A 13,643-nucleotide genomic window follows, 5' to 3' on the forward strand; every position below is an offset into this window, starting at 1 on the left:
GCCAAAAAACAGCCTGGTAAACCCCAAAAACTAACAGAATGGGAGAAGAGAATTCTGAAAAGAACTGTGCACCAAATCATAATTTGCCATTGTCTCAAGTAACACAAATCCTCTGTGAGAGTATTGGGACTAATGTCAGCACTAGTACAATATGAAGGACACTCCATGGTATGGGTTACAATGGCTGTGCAGCTGTTCACAAGGCATTGATCACCTCAACAAATGCTAGATGCCAATTAACATGGTGTAAGGAGTGCAAATCCTGGACTGTAGAGCAGTGGAAAACAGTCCTATGGACAGACGAGTTTAGGTTCGCACTCTACCAGTCTGATGGCCATTCCTGGGTGTGGGGAATGCCAGGGGAACAGTTCCTTCCTCATTGTATCCTCCCAACAATGAAGTTTGGTGGATACAGTGTCATGGTATGGCGCTGCTTTTCATGGTTTGGCTTGGGCCCATTAGTCGTTATCGACAAAACCATGAATGCTGTGCAATACCAAGAAGCCTGGACAATTATGCACTTCCAATATTATGGCACTACTTCAGGAAAGGTCCATATCTGTATCAGCAAGACAATACGCCATGCCATACTGCTTGGGTCATAACAGAATGGTTTGAGGACATGGGTGTGTAAAAGTTGGATTGGCCAGCCCAGATGGGTGATCCGAACCCTATCGGGCATCTTTGGGATGTATTGAATTGTCAGGTATGTGCATGTTAAGATTGCCCAAAGAACAAGGCCGAACTGGTGGTTGCATTAAAGGCTGAGTGGAGGAACATATCACCTGAAATTTATAAAAAACTGGTTGAGAGTATGCCGCAAAGATTGAAGGCCATCATAAAAGCAAAAGGTTTCAGCACAAAATATTAAATGACACAAAGTTTTTTTTTGTCTAAAGGCAGGCGTCCGGATATTAATGGTAGGGCAGTGTATATATTAGTGTATGATTGTTGAAAAGAGCAAAAGATTACTAAAATCTGACTAATCACATTAACAGGCATAAATTTTAATAAATCAGTAAATGTAATCAAGATGCAGATATTTTTACATAGAATGGGTCTAAAAGTAAGGGTGATTATACTCTCCCTTGAAAACATGCAATAGACACTTCAATTTGAGAGAGGACACACCAAGCACTGTATTGATTAGCATTAAAATGTACTATCACAATCTATTTTCACAATTACAACATTAAAAAAATTTAACATTAGATTAACTCTGTTAAAATAAGTAAAGTATAATACACATAAAAAAAAAAAATCAGTAAGATATGTAGTCACTGGTGTCTACATTAATGTAATGTAGACACCAGTGACTTCAAACATTGTTTCTGTGCTAAACATTGTACTAACTTTTTTTTTCTGTATTGCTCTTTACTAATTTTAAGAATTAATCTAGCATTTTATATTTTTTGAATATTGTACCAGTACAAAACAGATTAAGTCAGCAAATTTTAATACTTAATTTTAATTCTATTTTGCACAATTACAACATTCAAAAAATTTAATGCTAGATTAACTCTGTTAAAATAAGTAAAGTACAATATACAAAAAAAAAAAAACAGTAAAATATGTATTCACAGGTAGACATCAGTGACTACATTATTATAGACACCAGCGACTTCAAACATTCTTCCTGTGTGCCAAAGTTGACATAACAGCCAAAATTATGGTAACTGTACTAATTTTTTTTTCTATATTGTGCTTTACTAATTTTAACAGAGTTAATCTAGCATTTTATATTTTTTTAATATTTAACCATGGAAAACAGATTAAGTTAGCACATTTTAATATTGACTAGCCACTTCAGTGCTTGCTATTTACTTTCAAATTCAAGTGTTCATTACTTGGTGCTGTCACACAAATCATATATAACCATGCAGCAAACAATGTTCCACTTTGAATTATTCTTAAGTGGCCAAAATGGAAGTAGCTGAAAAATTATGAATATCATTTCTGTTTTATTCTGTTTAATTATATTACTCTACTCTTCCATTACATTACATTACATTAATCTGTTTGTTAAATTATTCTGTATAATTATACTGATTGAATTCAAGTTAATGTATGGTGCATCGATCCCCGATCAAAATTATCATTAACAAAAAATATTGTTTTCTAATGCATATTTTACAAAATAAAAGAAAACAAAAAGTAAAGTTATAATTAGATGAGAGGGGAAAAAAATTAGTTATTTAGCAGAAAAAAAGCAGAAAGAAAGAAAATAGGAAATAAAAAATATACCTGTTGCTGATCGCCTTCCTACAACAAAGAAAAATGTGAACATTAAATAAAAACAGTCGCACTGAAAAAAAAGCAAAGTGTGAGGTTTTAGATATATTTATTAAAATAAATGTGAAAAAATCCCTACCAGTAAACTGACAAATGAAGTAGTTATAAATGTTAACACAAATTAAAAAAAAAAAAAAAAAGAAAAAAAAAAAGCATTTTGCAACTAGGTATGGGCTACTTGATCATTAATTAGTTATACTTGTTGATAATTTAAAAGCTGAAGGACATATTAATGCAAATATGAAAAAAGGATGTAGGGCATTGTAACATAATTAAATATAGGCCTAATTCAATAAAGTTAACTTATATATATATATATATATATGCCAAAGGCTTCAAAAGCAATAGGGCTTTCCAAGTGGTGGAACATTAACAAATCCAAGTTAAAAACAGCATTATTTACTGTCCTGCTGCATAACTGCCAACACTGAAAAATAAATAAATGGAGACTAATTTTTTGGCTTAAGTCCTCATGACAGAAGAATAAAGGAAAATTAAGTATATTTTTACAGGTTTTACTAACAGGCTGGTCACTGTCCACTGGATGACAGATTATCCCATTGGCTGGGACATACTGGAGACAGTCTTGTCTGATAACTTTACTCACCTTCTGTTGGGAGACCTTGAGAGCTCTTGTTGATATTATCAGTGCTGAAATATTATTTATTATTGTTGCCTTGTTAATATTAGTAACAGAGGCCTGTACATTAACCAAATTTTGTGCATTCCTCTTTGATGTTGTTTGATTAAAAACTTCTTCTGGATGTAACATTTGATTAGTGCCAGTTGTGCACTAATGAATTGATTGAGACTAAACTACTATATCATGTGGAAGATTTAAGTAAATTATTATTGAAATGCTACAATTTGAACAATTGAACACTTCAATGCCAAACACTTAAACAATTGTGGCTATGTTTTGGGAAATCATTGTTTCCCATCTTCAGACCTGTGGGGTTAGAACAGTAGTTTGAGGTGCAAAATTCTATTAATAATTAATTATGTTAAATAATTAATTAAATTAAGTTACAGAAGTTAGTGATGGGGTTACAGTTGCTTGGCTTTAACTTTGAATACTAGGGTTACACACTGATTCTTTATGGGTGATTTAATAATATTTGACAATATTATTAGTTCCTAAAATGAAGCCACAATTGTTTATAAGTGTTTGGCATTGAGGTGTTTCAAACTGTCACATTTCAATAATAAATTAGTTAAAATACCATGTGATATAATGGTGTTGTCTCAATCAATTAATTACTGTATAATGATGAACAATCACATGGGCCTCTTCCAATTAATTAGGTGCAGTTATTCCTGTTTGATATTTGTTTGATTAAAATTCACTTGTGGATATAATATTTTACTGATGCTGTTTACCATTTTTTTAAGGATGTGGAAAGACTCCAAAATTTCTCTTTTGTTGTGATATATACCATTCAGAATTTCTGGGTTGACCAAATCAAATCCATAGTTTGGGTCTTGTATGATATGCCACATCACTGTCACATACAGGGGGTGGACAAGGACAAAATAATGGCAAAACCTGATATGAAAGTAGTAGTTTTTTTAATGGTTGTATAAGGTATTTATGAATATACATATAGTCTTTTTTTTTTTGTTTTTTCTCGCAGGTAGTACTATGAAGGAAAGACAATAAAAGCTGATGTTTATTTAGAGGTGATATAAATGTTACACTAAGAAATGATCACATATCTGACCATTTTCTTCTTAACTGCTTCATGGATTATCCCGAGATATCTCGTTTTTAGTTTTAAAAGTTATTTGGAACTACATGAAATATCCTGGGATACAATAATACCTCCAAATTTAGGACCGAAATGTATTTTCTCTGGTATTTATCTGGCTAATTTTGCATTAGGCAGGTAAATCCCGAGTTTTCTCAGGATTTTCTTACACCTGGCAGCAAACGACTGGCTTTCGTTTTACTTATATTGTACAGCAATGTCAGAACAGTAGCGCACATTCCTGTGCTGCCAATAAGCAAAATATAATTTGCCATCCTAAATGCAGAATACTGAACCCACGAAAATAATTCACAAAAACAAAATTGAAAAATATTTCACCGCCCTCTTGAACTGCCACCTGTAAGTGACGCTTACCTCGCCTGTCCACTTGTGTCAGCCACGTGTCAGAATGTAGTTAGTTCACGATTACTGCTTGTGGTGGTGTGGGAGGTTACTGCTTGTGCATTCCACATGATTTTTAAAATTTATTTATATAATGAGTAATGAAGACTTTTTCTGTGCCTTTCTTTTAGCTCAAGCACTAATTTATTAAAAAAATCTGTATAATTTGCACACTTTTTGGCATACATGAGATAACTCGGGATAGCCCAAATGGGTTAATTACTCCCGTGTATTTTCTAAGAAAAAATTAATAAAAAACACAAAAAACTATACAATGAGTATTCGCATGATGTATACTTTTAATCTGTAAAATAAAAAAAGTCGATCCATTACGGCACATTTTCCGGAAAAAAATGTTCCGGGAAGGGGTTAAACAATTATCCAGTAAGCTGACAGGTTGCAAGTAACAACAAGTTGTCAGTAGCATTTTAATTTTCAATATCACAATTTTGCAATGGAGCAACAAACAAATATCATATTTTGCTTTAAACTGGGAAAATTTGCAACAGAAATATATTAAATGTTAAAAACTGTTATGGTGTGTGTGTGTGTGTGTGTGTGTGTGTGTGTGTGTGTGTGTGTGTGTGTGTGTGTGTGTGTGTGTGTGTGTGTGTAATGGCATATAAGCTACACTGGCTATAGTGTGCCTAACTGTTATGGTGATGAAATGTTAAGTTACACTACTGTTTGAATGGTATAAGTGGTTCAAAGGTGGACACAAGGATGTTCACAATGACCCAAGAAATATACATCTGTTAACTTCTAGAAATGAGGGCAGTGTTGCAAAAGTTGGCGAAATTGTCAAGAGATCATAATTTGATCCTCAGAATTATGGCTGATGAGTTGAATACAAATTAGGGAGAAAATTCATCAAATTCTGAATGAAGACTTAGGGAAAAAGAAGATATGTGCAAAATTTGTGCTTCATTGATTTTGCTCAGGGATAAGCTTGTTATTTGGGTTTTAGGAGCATTAGCAACTAAGGCCATATAGCTCCGGGGATATGCTGTGATCATTCCCTGACCCTTCCGCATCCTCCGTATTTGGTGGTCAAGGGCTCGAACCCTGGTCTAATCAAGAAGCATGTGCTCCTACCCACCTGGCTACGGAGGGGCCTCAGGGATGAGCAAAAGCAATGACGAGTCATCACAAGAATACTTCATCCAGACTTGTCAAAACAATCCTAATTTCCTTAACTGTATTGTCACTGGAGATGAGTGTTGGGTGTTTTGGTACACCACAGAGACAAAAGAAATGGAGCATCAGTGGACTTCATTTACAGAAGGTCCAGGATCAGGGGGATGCTAATCATGTTTTTTGACAAACAGGGTGTGAGTCACAAGGAATTTGCACCTGAAGGGGAAGAGTCAATGCTGCAATTCTGAGAGAGGCGGCTGGTTCTTGTTGCATGAAAATGCTCCCACCCATTCTGCACTTGTGAAGACATTTCTGATGAAACATCGCATTATACAAATCAACCATCCATTCTACTCTCCTAATCTAATAACAGTGGGCTTCTTCCTCCTTCCAAGGCAAAAACTGTCCTTAAAGGAAAGAGACTTAAGGATGTCAAGGACATAAGGAAAATGTAACTGCCAAACTGAACATTATCTCTTTGGATATCTTTGCTGACTCTTTTCAAAAACTTTTAGAATGGTGTAATAAGTGCATTCAATTAAGTGGAGTATACTTTGAATAAAAATAAAACCATTTTTGAGCTCCTTCAACTTTAATGTTCCTTTTTTGCACCATTCTGGAAACGTTACTGCCACACCTTGTATGTACTTTAATACATTTAATCTTGATTATTAATGAAATTGGTTTGTCCATATTTTGTTAAAAAAGTGCTTCATAAAAACAACATGTGCACCCCCCACAAAAAACAGGTGCACCCCACAATTTGGGAACCTCTGGTCTAAGAAGGAGTATCATTACTCAAAGCCTTCCATTTCAGAAATGGAAATTCATTTGAATAAAAATAGTAACATATCACCAACATTCCAGTCTTAGAAGCCACTTCAGAACTTCTTGATAAAATGAAACAAGATAAAGTATTCAACCTCTCCTCACAAAATCCTCTCATCTGATTAATAGTAATAATGGCAAATTATGCAAGAAAGCAAGCTTAAATAGCATCAGCCAAAAAAAAAAAAAATCTACACAGTTCACCCATCTGTACCCTTCAAGAATTTGTCTGATTCTTCCTTGAATTTATTCAATCTATCCACTCTTCCACAACAACAGATGGAAGCGTGGTCCAACAATCAATCAGCCACTGGCTGAAGGCAAACTTCTGTGCATCTATAATGCAAGCTTCCTTCCTCAACTTGAATTCATGCCCCCCCCCCTCGTGTGTACTCTCAGCAAGTGGAAGAATGCCATTAACATTCAGCTTACTCAATCCATTCAAGGTTTTAAATACCTCAATCAGATCTCATCATAGGTGTTTAGTCCGAAGATGCTGAAATTTGCAGAACTGAACCCCTTCGAGATAACAGCAACCTTTTGTTCCCTTTTCTAGTTTGGTATCCATTCTTTGCACCCATTCCAGCAGATCTACATCCTTCCTAAAGTGAGGCCTACAGACCTGTATACAGTATTCAAGATGCAACCTAATCATGGCCTTATACAAAGGGATAATCACCTCCTTATTCCTGCTAGCAGTTTTTGTATATCATTAAAAAATCCCATGAGCTGCCATAGCAACATGTCTGCACTGCTCAGAGAATTTCATGTCTGACTGCACAATTACCCCCCCCCCCCATGTCTTCTTCATTCTCCACTACCCTGAGTGCAGTACTACACAGTTGATAAGTTACCCTGGGGTTTCTGCTACCCGTATGCAGTATCTTGCATTTGTCAATGTTAAACTTCAACTGCCACTTCTCGGCCCATCAAACCAATTTTCCCAATCTTGTTGCAGTAGCTTACCCTGATGACTGCTATTAACCACCCTGCCAACCTTTGTATCATTTGCAAACCTAGACATTAAGCCTGATACAGCTTCATCAATATCATTGATAAATAATGAAAACAACAATGGGCCCAGCACTGAACCCTGGGGAACTCCACTAATAACATTGGTCCACAAAGAGCAGTGTTCATTGATAACCACTGTCTTCTCTCACTTAATCATCCCTTTATCTGCAGCAATAACCTAATCTGCCTTTATGTGCAACAGTACCCTTAATGCCACATTACTCCAGTTTGTATAGCAAACTGTACAAACATTAATGAAGAAACATCCAAGATGGTCTAAAATTAACATTAAAACCAGGATTTTTTTTACAAGAGGCATCAGTGTGGATTGACCAACACTCATTTGGTTTTCAATTACTAATGTAATTATCTTTTCTCAGTGAAATCTGGAATTGTAAAAGGCTTATGGTAAGAACCCTCACAATATGCACCCCAATGACCTTGATCAGAGCCTGATCACTGAATGAGTTTCACTATGGTATGTACAATGTATTTAGGAAGGATATGAATGATAGAAGGGGTAGTGGGGTAATGCTTTTTATCAAAAGCAGCTGGGCACGACAACAGCTTCTCAAATTCAGAAGTTATGCATGCTGTTATTGTTGTTGCGATGGAATTCAAAGACACATAGCCTGCTAGGGCCATATTGTGTCTTTCTAATGGTTAGCATGAAATACTAACTTTATTATAATAGGTGTTATATTTTATGATAAATTCCTATACAGTTTAGGAAAGTAAAGAGTTTTGTTTTATTAGGATCATCTCCAAGAATTTGCAATAAAAAACAAGTGATGACTGATGAGGGCCATATTGTGTCTTTCTAATGGTTAGCATGAAATACTAACTTTATTATAATAGGTGTTATATTTTATGATAAATTCCTATACAGTTTAGGAAAGTAAAGAGTTTTGTTTTATTAGGATCATCTCCAAGAATTTGCAATAAAAAACAAGTGATGACTGTGCATTAGCAAATGATTTAAAGGTGTTTGAACGGATATTTAGAAACGGAAAAGTAAACTAATAAATGATGAACAATCAGTTGTACATGACATGATGTGCATTGGGGAGCGCAGTCATTCATTAATAGATACAGGTGAGTATACCCAATCATTAGCCTTCCTACAATTATTTCATCTTGCCTGCTTTTTCGGAAGCTGGAAACCACATTTAGTTCTGGTTTTATTTGGTAGAATTTGTTTCCTGGATAACCTCTCCAGTTTAGTGACCAGCTATTATAACATGTTTTATGGATAATATGTTTGTAATCAGTATATGAAACTTGAAAAGTCTGTGAAATAGTAGTATTTGGTTGTTTGGCTGCAAAATCTGCTCTTTCATTTCATGCTATTCCAGAATGTCCTGGTATCCAGGAATGTCACAGTTTGGTTCAACTCATTACAAGCAAGTAACTTGGAATGTATCTGTTTATTACAGGGTGAGAGGAATTGGTACTACTGCTTATAGCAGAGGCAGCATGAATCAGTGTATATAAAAACAGGCGTAATTAAAAGTTCAATAATGTGATCCAGAGCTAAGTTTATAGTGTAAAGCTCAGCAGTCAAGATACTACATTCTATTGGTAATGAGACAGAAGTGGTGAATGAAGCGAAGATTGCTGCAGCACTCATTTGTCTCAGTTTTTGATCCATCTGTATAGATTTTACAGGCCTGTGAGTTAGAATCAGGGTGAGTTTCATGTTACTGTGCAATATTGGAGGCAGACAGTGTTCTTTCCCCACTATTGAAAATACTCATCGTAAATTGCAGGGATATTTGTCCAAGGTGGATCAGGAGGTGTCATATCCTGAAATATACTGACGATTTCTATATTCCATGTTTGAGTTAATTCTTTAAATCTAAGTGGAGCAGGATGGTTTTCAATTTGGTTTACTATTGTAAAATGACTCCCAATTGGTATTATACAGGCATCTCCAACTAAGGTGGAGGAAAGACTGCAGATTTTTGCAGCATACAGCAGAAGTAATGTTTTCCTCCGAAGTTGTAAGGGAAGTTTGTGGGCCTCAATGTAAAGGCTCTGAACTTGGGAGGTTCTGAAAGCCCCTAGGGAAACTCTCAGAACACTGTGCTGGACCGTGTTCAATCACTCTAAAGTAGTTTTTCTTGCAGAGTCACACATTGGAGAGCCATAGTCCAAGTGGGACCTGATGAGAGCTCGATAAAGATGGACCAGAGTATGTCAATCAGCACCCCATGACATATATGACACACAACAGAGGATATTCAATTTCTTTAAGCAGATGGTCTGAAGGTAGGTCACGTGCTTGAAAGTTCAGTTTCCTATCTAGTGTCAGGACAAGAAAATGGACAGTGTGAGCAAGAGGAATTGGTACATTATTTATCTTAGCTCAGGATCAGGATGAAGTGATCATAGTTTGCAGAAGTGAGTGGTGGTGGATTTCTGTTCAGCAAGATGGTAATCATTGTGTAAGGTCCAATTCTGGCTAGAGATTTGTCTTTCGATGGTATTCATACTTTGTGATTGGCAGGATATGGTGAGGTCATCTGTGTACATGTATACTTCAACAGTTTTTGGAAGATCTTCCAGTATTTTGTTGATTCGAATCGCAAATAAGGTAACACTGAGTATGGAACCCTGAGGGACACCCCTCTTCTTGAATGTGAAATGTTCACAGCATGTTCCGATATCGGACTTGAAAGGTGCATAACTTTAAAAAATTCTGTATGATTTGAGGCAGGTAGCCTCTCAGCTCTAACTGATGCATACATTTAATAATACCATGATGCCAAGTGGTGTCAAATGCTTTCTTTGCCTCATGATGAAGGTGTTATATGTATGTACGATTCAATTTTGACAAGTAAATCTAGAGTAGATCTGTTTATAGAAAAGTTATATTGGCGATCAGAAGGAAGCTTTTGGGAGTCTAGAATCCAGGCGAGCCCTTATGCACCATCCTTACAAAGACTTTGCTCAAACAGCTTGTCAATGATATCAGTCTGTAATTCCAAACTAGAGAGGGATCTCTGCCTGGTTTTAGTATAGCACAAATATAGGAATGATGCCACGACAGAGGATATGTATTTCCTGAAAATATATGGTTATAGAAGAGTAATAATATCCTTAGATAAGCTTCACATAGATGCTTCAACATATTGTAGTGAATGCTGTCTGGTCCTGCTGCACTATTTGGAGATTTGCTTAAGGATTCTTTGAACTCAGTTAGAGTAAAGGGCTGGTTATAAGGAAATAAGAGACTAGTTGAAAAATTCAATTTATGATGTTCTTCATTAGTTTTAATGCATTGAAAGGAGGTCATATAAGAGGAAGAGACAGAAATATTATAAAAAGACTCTGCTAAAGCATTTGCAATATTAGTAGGGGAGGAAAAGTCCTGCCCATTCCACTGTATTATTGGAGATTGCAGTGGTAGAAATTTCTCATTGAGAGCTTGTATTTTTTTCCAGATAATTCGAGTGTCAGTATTTTTGTTACTAGTTGAGGCAAAGTTAATCTAGGAGTCACGTTTTGCTTTTTTACTAATTTTTCTTGCTTTGGCTCTGAGTTTTTTGAAAACAATTAGGTTGGTGGTAATTGGGAATTTGTGAAACTGATTCCAAGCATGGCTTTTTTCTCATTTCGCTTTGGAGCAATCTTTATTCCACCACTGATTTTGGTGTACATGCTTGTGCTGGTCGGATTTTTGGAATGGAAATTTCTGCTGCCGATAATATATGGCTGCTAATATGATTGGTTACGTCATTAATATGTTGTTGCTGTACATATTGGTTGTCAAGTAGGTCACAAGGGGAACATTTTTTCTAGTTTGCTTTGTGAAAATTCCAAGTACAGCCTTTAGGACATGAAACGACTTGTGTTTGAATTGAACTGATGATAGGAAAATGGTCACTGTGGAATGGATCATTCAGCACTAACCATTCCATGCTTGGGACAAAGAAATGTTGAACAGATGGATAAGCCTATGGTTGAGATAGTACCTGTAGGTATATGAACATGAGTTGGTGAGCCAGAGTTTAAAAGAGTCAGATTATGGTTATCCAGGAATGTTTCAATTAATTGGCCTCTCCTATCCATGGTGGAAGATCCCCACAATGGATAGTGACCGTTGAAATCGCCAGGTAAACAGACAGGAGGTAGTAATTGTGTGTTAAGGTTGTCAAGTTCAGTCTGGGAGCAAGGATAATTCGATGAGATATAAAAAGATGCAAGGGTTAACGATATTCCCATTACCATCCAAACTGAAATAACTTCTAAAGAGATTTGTAGTTAGAGATGTCTTGATCACAGAATGGTAAGATGTACACTTGATATAGATGTAGGAAAGGAAAGGAAAAAACTGACTCGAGTAAATAATACAAAGGTCTTTGAGATAACAGAAGAGGAGAAAAAGCAGTATGTACTGGAACTTAAGAACAAGTATGAGCTTCTGCAGACTGCTGAGGACCAAGATATCGACGAGGAATATTACAACTTTTTGAAAGTGATAAAGCCCAAGAAACCTATAGGGAAAAAGAAATCCAAAGAAGAAAAAATTAGTCAAGAAACACTTGTCATGATGAACCGAAGACGACAAATGAAAAGTAAGAAAAACACTGACAGGGAGAAAATTGAGTATACTGAGTTATGCAAAGCCATTAGAAAGAGACTCAGAGAGGACATAAGAAGATTTAACACAAGAAAAGTAGAACAAGCATTAAGGGAAAACAAAGGAATTAAATCAGCAGCCATGAGCAGTAATACAGAAAGACAAATGATACTGAAACTGAAGAATAGCGATGGTGTACTTATAAACAGCAGAGAAGGCATAATTCAAATAGCAGAAGACTACTATAGAGAATTATACAAGGAGCAGGGGAACGATGCCAGCAGTGGGGAAGATGGATTGCAAAGTAGCAACACATACGACATACCCAATATTCTTCCTGATGAGGTAGAACGTGCATTGAAGAAAATGAAGAATCAGAAAGCCCCGGGGGAAGATGAAGTTACTGTAGAGTTGTTAAAATTGGGAGGAAGAGACATAACACAAAAACTGGCAAGGCTCTTCACAAAGTGCATTAGAAAAGGTGTGACGCCTAAGCAGTGGAATAATGCAATCATGGTTTTGCTGCATAAGAAAGGAGATAAATCAGAAATTGGAAATTATAGACCAATTAGCTTGCTATCCCACATCTACAAGTTGTTCACAAGGGTCATTACTAACAGATTAGAAAGAATACTTGATGAGAATCAACCGAAAGAGCAAGCTGGCTTTAGGACAGGATTCTCAACTATGGATCACCTTCATGTAATATCACAGCTAATGGAGAAAGCAAATGAATATAAAACACCATTATGCCTGGCATTTGTGGATTATGAAAAGGCATTTGACTCCATACAGCATAAGGCAATGTTTCGGGCACTGGAAAGACAAGGCATTGATACCCCATATATTATAATTTTGAAGAAAATATATGAGAATGCTACCTCCTTTATTAGACTAGACAAAGACAGTAGGAAATTTAAAATTGAGAAAGGAGTTCGACAAGGAGACACAATATCTCCGAAGCTGTTTACTACTGCCCTTGAGGAAGCTTTCAGAAGATTATACTGGTCGCAGAAAGGAGTCAATGTGAATGGAGAGTACCTAAACCATTTACGATTTGCAGATGATATTGTGGTCATTAGCCACGATCCCAGCGAATTAGAGGAAAATCTTAATCAGTTATGCACAGCTAGTAAGGATTTTGGACTAAAGATGAATATGGCTAAAACAAAAGTAATGATGAACAAGTATGCCACAGAAAGGGAAATAATGATTGAAGGAGCAGTAATTGAAAAGGTGGAGTCATATACTTATCTGGGACAAGTCATTAGCTGTAATAATGATAAATGGCTGGAAGTCAAGAGAAGAATAAATTTTGGATGGATAGCATTCAGGAAATATAGTCACATACTGAAGAGCAATATCCCAGTTTGTCTGAAACGTAAAATAATGAATCAATGTATACTCCCCACCATGACTTATGGAAGTGAAACTTGGGCACTCACCAAAAGAATGGAAGAGAAGCTGAGAACTACACAGCGAAGAATGGAACGAATCATATTGGGAATCAGACTGTTAGATAAGAAGAGAAACACATGGATTAGGCAACAAACTCAAGTAAAGGACATTCTGATCAAAACTAAAGAACTAAAATGGTCTTGGGCAGGACACATAGCTCGAAGACATGATGACAGATG

At 36.1% G+C, this 13,643-nt stretch overlaps 1 protein-coding gene across 1 annotated transcript in view; it reads right to left on the minus strand.

Moving 5' to 3' along the window:
* The window catches only part of phtf (putative homeodomain transcription factor), a 210,028-nt gene that overhangs the window by 86,576 nt on the left and 109,809 nt on the right, over nucleotides 1-13,643 (minus strand). Inside the window, exon 11 of the mRNA XM_090385805.1 lies at nucleotides 2,245-2,262. Coding sequence (XP_090241931.1) covers nucleotides 2,245-2,262 — 18 coding nt within the window. The remainder of the gene's footprint in view (nucleotides 1-2,244; nucleotides 2,263-13,643) is intronic.

The sequence above is a fragment of the Mastigoproctus giganteus genome, chromosome 12, assembly GCF_048544385.1.
Source record: "Mastigoproctus giganteus isolate SK-2022 chromosome 12, ASM4854438v1, whole genome shotgun sequence".
Taxonomy (NCBI): Eukaryota; Metazoa; Arthropoda; class Arachnida; order Uropygi; family Thelyphonidae; genus Mastigoproctus; species Mastigoproctus giganteus.